The 7,970-nt window shown below is 53.6% G+C and overlaps 1 protein-coding gene across 2 annotated transcripts in view; it reads right to left on the reverse strand.

Moving 5' to 3' along the window:
* ACSS2 (acyl-CoA synthetase short chain family member 2) overlaps positions 1 to 7,051 on the reverse strand; it is a 33,404-nt gene extending 26,353 nt beyond the window's left edge. The window contains exons 1-2 of one of the 2 annotated variants that reach the window (XM_075438561.1): positions 6,896 to 7,051; positions 6,525 to 6,720 (exon numbers count right to left, since the gene is read on the reverse strand). In XM_075438561.1, coding sequence (XP_075294676.1) covers positions 6,525 to 6,720; positions 6,896 to 7,019 — 320 coding nt within the window. In that variant the 5' untranslated portion in view covers positions 7,020 to 7,051. The remainder of the gene's footprint in view (positions 1 to 6,524; positions 6,721 to 6,895) is intronic. The other variant, XM_075438562.1, reaches the window with a different exon arrangement.
* Between the last annotated feature and the right edge of the window lie 919 nt (positions 7,052 to 7,970).

Below are 7,970 nucleotides of genomic sequence, written 5' to 3' on the forward strand. Positions count from 1 at the left end.
GTTTTGTCCCCACGAGCAGCAGCTGGAGATGCTGTTTATGGGGGGCACACAAGCCTGGCCACCATCAGCTGTTCAGCTTCAACATGGGGGACCATTAACAGCGAGGAAGCGGAGTAAGCCTAAACCAGCTCCATAGAAAGACCTTTCTTCCATTCACAGTTAAATTATTTCCTTGAATGCCCTTTTGTGGGCAGCCTCACAAAGGCAGTCTGAAAACAGCCGTATCCGTGTGCTCAGTGCCACCCGCCTTGCCAACAGGACTTCACAACGGCTCCATCACCTTTCCCAGAAGACTGCACTGGTCCATGCACACACTGACCCGGTTCCACTGTACCACTCGGGATGCAAGTCGGATTTACTGGTTCCCAGGACCCCATCTATTGCCTCCTCTAGATGGAGCGGGGCTGGCCACCTCCCAGTCCTTGGCACGGCAGCCCTCTGCAGCACCACACAGCATACCCTGGCCAGCATCTCCGCAATTTCACATTCAAGTTCCTGCAGTCTTCTGGGGCACATGCCATTTAATCCTGGGCACTTATTGACATCCAACTTGTTTATCTGGTCAAATACTTCCTGGATATTCTGTTATATTTATATAGACGGATGCTGTATGCTGTAACCCTGCCAGCTGCCAAGGGTTTCAGAGCAAAAGGCTGGGAGCAAACAGCTCCGACAAAGGCCGAATGAAAGCCGCTCCCCTGACTCAAGGCTGCTGCCAGTGCGTGTTCCCAAGCAGGAGAGCTTACACAACCCCTCTCCTTACTGCTGAGCCACCCCACAAGTGCTGTTCAGGTGCCTTCTTTCTTTACAGACTTGACTTCACAGAGGAGAAAATTCCCATCCTGCCTACAGGACCAGGATTACAGGTTATCTGAGCTCAGTAAAAGCTACTTTCAGCTAAAATCTTCAATACTGCTGAACGCCCTCCCACGGAGGCACAAGTCCGAGGGTGCTTCTGAAGGGGCAAAACCACAGGAGAGCACAGGCACTGTGTAATCAAGTGGTCACCAACCTTTAATACCTGTCCCCTTCCTTCGTTGCACTGCAGAGCAGAACAGCACGAGGCTGAGAGTGCTTGCTGGCTCCCCGCTCCTGCCCTGCATCCTACGATGGAAATGGCTCTGCAGAGCAGGAACGGGGCTTGAGATCTCCAAGGTATCAAATCAACCACCCTTCCCAGCATCTCCCTGCAAACCAGCATGTGTACCTGACAGGGATAAGTCAAGCTCTGATTCCGAGTCAACCCTCAGAAGGGAAAAACAGGAGCATCCGAACGCAGCGGCTGTTTGCACTACTGCCACAGCACTAAGCATACTGGTTGGTGACTGTCCCAGAACTGGGAGAGAAAGAATTCCACCAAAGAAATGAGGAAAGCACATGACCTGGATGTATCTGGGCTACAACTGCTACTCCCTTTACTCCTTGGTTTAATACCAGGTTTCTATGGATGCTCTCACCATTCCCATGCTTGCGCAGAGTCACAGAGGGCCCCACAAGGCAGACATGTCCTCGTCTGGAGATACGACAAACGCTGCTCTAAAGCCTTCAGACAGATGCAGCCAGTTTTGTAAACCCTGTCCCAGGCTGGAAGACACCAGAAGACAGCCACATGTCCTCTGATGGAAAACGACAACTGCCATGACCCTTGAAGGTGGGTACAATGTCTACAGCTTAACAAAATGCAAGTACATTCAATGTATTTTATTACCTACTTTAGGTGCACCGAATCTGCCTGATTTCCAGAAGCAGAGCACTGTACTGTCCAACAATGCTTCCAGAATAATTAATCTCTGCCAAGACCACCAATCTATCACTCCACTCTCAGCACACGAAATGAGGAGATGGCACGGGTTGCTGAGGATGCACTCCAGGAAGCCTCTCTGATTTTCAGGGCTGAGTGAGGACACCCCTTTTCCCACAGAGCACCCGCATCATGGAAAGGAGCTGTGCTGAGCCTGGGTAGCGCAGCAAGCATAACCCAAACACACAGTAACTTTTCCATAATGCTTCTCACGGATGTAGAGCTTGCTCAGGTTCCCCTGTGGACGTAACCCCTCCACAGCAGTAACACATGAACAGCAGCACTGGGCATTGCTGCTCGGTAGCACCTGCAGCACAGCTTCGACCGCTCTCAGCAGCCTGCAGGCACACGCCTGCAAATGTGTATCAGTAAAAGCAATCTTCCCAGTGGTGAATTTTTGTTCTGTAAACAAACTGTGTGATTGACGGATGTGTGCTTTCACTACCAGAACAGTGTTGAAAGAGGCTGCATCACTGCAAGTGCGACAAGTCATCCAGGAAGCTACCAAAGAAATGAAGCGTCAGTCTGGCACGGGACACTCGGCAGTCCCGAAGCCAGCGGGAGCAGCAGAGCCGCGGGCATCGTGTAGAAGCTGGCTACCATTACATCCAGGCTTTCAGAAGTGCTTAACAGCCAGCATCCTCAGCCACAGCATCTGCGCTTACGACAGTAACGGAAGACTGATACCTGCGAAGGTGTCTAAAGAGAAAAAATAAACAGTGCTGATCTGGATTATGGAGACCAAGCACTTTGTTCTCAGCAGTTTAAGGCAAAATTATTTCTGCCAACGGAAGAGGTCCAGACCTTTACAGCAGAAATGCAGCTGAAACACAGCTTCATCTGGCTTCGTTTTTGACTCTGGGATGGCTCACCCCAGAACGAAGCACCCCACAGCGAGGAACAGCCACCCGACCGAGGAGCACTGGCAGCACAGAGGCCCCAGGAGCCAGCAGGTATAGCCTGGTCCCACTGGGCCTCAGCAGCACATTTAGACTAAACCAGTGCCGGACAATCTGTATCCTCTCTGCAAGGCTGCTGTCCAAAAGCTGTTTCCAGTTTCCTAACAAAATCCTCCAGAAGTGCTCTCAACCATTGTTTTTTTGGTTTGGGTTTATGTTTTACAGAAAGAATTATAGGAAGAAATCTCAAAGCTACATTTGAAGAAAAAAAAACAACAACAACAAAAAAAACCAACCCCCAAAAAACACCTTCTCCATTTTATCTCTGCATGTCATGTTTGCTTTAGGCCCAGAATGGGAAACACAGGCAGTTATTCTTTTCTTTAAACAAAGCTCCGGTAAGCTCTGGCAGGCTTTACTGTCTTTGTTTCTCCTTTCTAAATGTGTTGTTTCATATGCAAGCACAAGAAAGCAGAAAGCTGATATGCTCTCCCAAAGACAGCGGAAGCCAGCAGCACCCTGCCAACCCCACGCACCTAGGCTATAGGCTAAAATCAGAGTGCAAAGCTCTACCTCCTGCCCCTGGCCCCTGGCCCTACCAGGCACCACCAGTACTGCAGCTGGGTAACAGGTTTGAAAAAAGCAGCTAAGAATTTAGTGCTTTAACCGTGCAATGGTTACACAGAGAACAGGCTTCATGCCTTCCCACCTTGGGGTCTAATTAGAGAGAGTTTTGCAATAGGTGTTGTTCTTTTTGAATTCCCACCTGGTTATATTTTTACCTCCAGAAGCTGTCCAGGCTGGTGTTTATATGAGATTATTAACAGGCATTTCAGCACAGAACCAAGCTTTGTCCATGCGACACGCATCTGCCTACAGCACAGTGAAGGCACACAGCGCATGGAGTCCTCAGCACTGCTCCAAGTCCCCTGCCAGTGCCCTCAGTGTTCCAGCCCATGTGTCCAGGGCACATCGCCTGCGAGCCCTGCAGAAGCCATCGCAGGCATCTACCTGCACAGTAACCAGTGTTACCAACTGCAGCCTTCCCAGGCAATCATGAAAGATTTCACTTGAGAGCAGCACTTTGTCAGAAACATTTCCTGGAGCTTCCGTTCCTTTTGAGGCCACATCAGCAACACCAAACAGAGAAAGAGGAATCAAAAGCAGCAGAAACAGAAATACTCGTAACGTTCACAAGCAGCAAGAGATATCATAGTGAAACAGGCAATGGGGAAAATGCAAGTGTTTCCTACAGACTCAGGATGGTCCTTTCGAACTACGTAGTCCTAGCAGCTATGACCAAGAAGACGATACCACAACAGCAAACATCTCCTACATACAAGTTCTGCAGCATGAAGCAATGCCACGTACTGCCCTTTGTGCTGAAAGAGCAATTCCACGTGGCTTGGGATTAGAACCCCCCAGCAGAGCCAGTTTGGGCAGTCCCCGAGTGCCGGTGGTGCAGGAGCCTTCAGAGAAGCTTGGCCATAACGGATCCAGGTGAACCGCTCGCTCCTTCCAGTCCACGCAAAGCTTCAGACGGCCACAGCCATCAGCGCACAGCAGCTCTGAGCTTTGTCAGGACACATCTCTTCTCAGAGACACTCAGCAATACCTCAAAACATTATTCACTTTTCCCCTAATGTCTCCTCTCTGAGAGCAAAGGCCGTGGCCTTGTATCTTTTCAAAGCTCTCAGAGCTGGGCAGTCACCGTTTGCTTGGTACAAGATCAGCACCTTTTCCCAGGCTACAGACTTTCTTAGAAGCAAGCAAGTGGCCAAGGTATTTAAAAAAAAAATAAATCCAAGTTTCTCCCAGGAATCCTCTTTGGCTTTTGCAGGCTCTCATTTCTTTTTTCACCTTTCAAACAGTGTGACAAGTCTAAAGTGTTTTAGGAAAGCAAGCTCATTCAATAGAGTGTTGAATGCAAAATATGAACGGACAAGACGACAGCAAGCACATTTTGTTATTGAAGAAAAGCATGTGTCCAGAGAGACACGCGCATGCTTCCAGAAGAGTAATTTTACGAGTTGCAACCCTTCGCCCCGCTTCCTCGAGACCTCAGTGCCACACGATCGCAGGTCAGCACCACACATGTCACGCTCAGCACACCTCTTCCATCCCTCCCACCAACATCCCCAGCTCGCAGCTCCAGACACCCCCGTGCCAGGTCACTCATGACAACCATGCCAGAAGAGTTTATCCCAAAAAAGTCAGGGAAAACTGTCTGCTAAGGAGGAAGAGAAGCCCTATTTTTCAGCACTGTGAACACCATGACCGAGACACCACCATTTTAATATCCACTCCAAGTTTTGCTCAGTATCACACATAACCCCCCCCCAAGGCTGCCAGAACAACAAGAAAAATCTTCACCAAGACCAAGTGAAAGCTGTTGGCTGCTGCCTAGCTGTCACCCAAAGATTTATGTGCATGAAGAACGACACACCCACTCCCTCCATAAACGCCAGCACAGCTGCCAGCACTGGCCTGCCAGATGGCTTTGTTTGATGGCACACCTTTACCCCAACGAGTTTACAAAGGAGTTTTCATTCGAGGCTGCCGTCATTTTACACCCAAGTGAGTTAGAGAATGTATTTAACTGGCAGGGAAGTAAATACTTTCCACCATTTCATATGTGTCTTATCAAGATGATTACTTGCCAGGCAGTATGTGTAATTCTTCTACTGAAGCAGTAAATCTACAGACAGAAACTTTATTAACCCAATTATGGAGTCACAGCCAGGGCTACACTGGTATAAACGTTCCTTTCTGCAGCAGGGCAGCCCCTAGTCACCTTTACGCCAGGTGAGTGGGGGGACCCCTCAGCTGCACAAAACCCCTTAGAGCAGCACAGTTGTTGATCATTAGAGAATGTGGTGCTTTTATTGCAATGACAGCAAGACTCCCACTGCTCTGCTGAAGGGACTCACCGTAACCCGACACGTTACTGCATCCCTAACAAGCGGTACGTTTAGTTGTGCTTCTGCACTGCCACATACAGTCATACCGATGCAACGTAAATTCCTGCTGGTTCCAGGCAAACAGCAAAACGCACGGGTGGGCAAGGCACTGTTGCCACCCTGGGGACACGGCTGCGGCGCCAGCTGAGCTGGTTCAGCAGCGGAGCATTAGTTCTGGATCTCGGACACCTGGTGAAACCCATTTTGCATCAATATGAAAATTTCAAGTTTCATATGGCTTTTAAAACTAGTAACTACCCTGGTAAAAAAACATAAACATACTTCAGCTAGGGCTGGAAGTTAACTTCTCTTCCCACAGGTAGCACAGAGCAGCCAGCCTTCGAGAGTGCCATGGCATTGTCCACACTCAAGCGCAAGGAATCAATACATAAGCTCAGGTTTTACAAGAGCCTTTTTGCCACAGGACTGGGAACTTGCCAGACCCACAGAACGTGAAAACAGGAGACCTGGGTTTAATGTGCTTTTTGCTGTTGGATGTTACCTGCTCCTCATCCCACGTCCCTCCCTACGTTTACCCGCTTCACAGGGGAACTGTGGCACCCGCCTCAGCACCGTCTGACGGCTCCTAGCTTTTAGCAGGGGCAACTGCAAAGGCAGAGCTGGAAGCCAAAAGCTCCTCGGCACTGTGCCGGGCCAGCCCGGCGCATCCCAGGCCGGCAGAGCAGCTCCATCGCACGGCTCTTCTCAGGCGCACGGAGGCAAACGCCCGCTGTCCCTGCCCGAAGGCTGCAGCCTCTCGGGTGTCACCGCGTTTTCATTCACCTCGCTAGAAACCCACGCTGCTCACGCACTCCGGCGTGATGTTTACACACCTTCTACACCGTAAGGAAACCAGAAATTTACCAGTAAAAAGCAATTTTGTCCCCCAGCTTCTTCTCGTTGACGTTTCTGTCCAGGAGGTTGTAGCAGATGTTGGTGGTCGCCCCTTTCATCCACTCGACGAAGATCTTCCCCTTGGTCACGTCGAAGTTGTACCGCAGGAAGGGCCCCGCGTGCTGGCTCTTCCAGTAAAACTCCTTGGCCACATCGCCCCAAAACTCTGCGAAGGCAACGGCCGCAGCTCGTGACCCCAGCGCAGAGAAGGAACCCCCGCACCCCACGCGTGGGGGTCCCCGCTACCCCCCCCCCGCCCCAGCCCTGCGAGCGGCCCCCGGAGGAACCGCTCCCCCGCCCTGAGGCCCCCCCGCCCTGCGGGCCCCCCCCGCGGCGCTCACCGTGCGGCTCCTCCACGGAGCGCTGGTAGAGCCGCCGGTAGTGGGGCAGCGAGGGGACGTGCGCCGCCGGCAGCAGCTCGGGCCGCGGCCGGTACAGCCGGGCCTGCTCCTCGGGCTGCACCATGGCGGGGCGCCGGCGGCTCTGCGCGGGCGGCGGGCGCCGAGCGCGCTTCAAAGCGGCGCGGGGCGGGGGCCGGGGCCGGCGGAGGCGGGGGGGGGGGGGGGGGGGGCAGCGCCGCCCGGAGCGCCAGAGCCCGCCCGCCGCCGCGGAGAGCGCCCGGCGGCCGCCCCGGGGTGGAGCAGGCGCGGGCGGGCGGGGTGTCCCTGTCAGTGGGGCGGCCCCGTCCGCCATGTCACCCTGTCAGCCGTGACCCCCCCCCGTCAGCCATGTTTCCCCTCATACGCCATGTCCCCCCCGTCAGCCGTGTCCCTCCCTGCCAGTGGTGTCCCCCTGTCAGCCATGGCCCCTCTCTCGGTGCTGTCCCCCTGTCAGCCGTGTCCCCTCTGTCAGTGATATCCCCCTGTCAGCCATGGCCCCTCTCTCGGTGCTCTCCCTCTGTCAGCCGTGTCCCCTCAGTAGTGTCCCCCTGTCAGCCGTGTCCCTTCTCTCGGTGCTGTCCCCGTGTCAGCCATGTCCCTTCTGGCAGCCGTGTCTCTTCTCCCAGTGCTGTCCCCTTGTCAGCCAAGCCGTGTCCCCTCTGTTAGAGATATCCCCGTCAGCCATGTCCCCTCTCTCGGTGCTGTCCCCCTGTCAGTCATGTCCCCTCTGTCCGTGGTGTCCCCCTGTCAGCCATGGCCCCTCTCTCGGTGCTGTCCCCATCAGCCGTGTCCCCTCAGTAGTGTCCCCCTATCAGCCATGTCCCCTCTCTCGGTGCTGTCCCCCTGTCAGCCATGTCACCCCCATCAGCCCCATTAGCCGTGCCTCCCCTGTCAGCCCGTGCCCCCCCAGCCAGCAGCCATGTTCCCCCATGCCACCAGCCGTGTTCCCCCATTGACGGCGCTGCCCCATCAGCCACCCCTCCCTCATCAGCACCATGCGCCATGTCCCCTCAGGGCCATTTCGCCAGGCACAGGG

Source organism: Opisthocomus hoazin, chromosome 18 (genome assembly GCF_030867145.1).
Source record: "Opisthocomus hoazin isolate bOpiHoa1 chromosome 18, bOpiHoa1.hap1, whole genome shotgun sequence".
Classification (NCBI taxonomy): Eukaryota; Metazoa; Chordata; class Aves; order Opisthocomiformes; family Opisthocomidae; genus Opisthocomus; species Opisthocomus hoazin.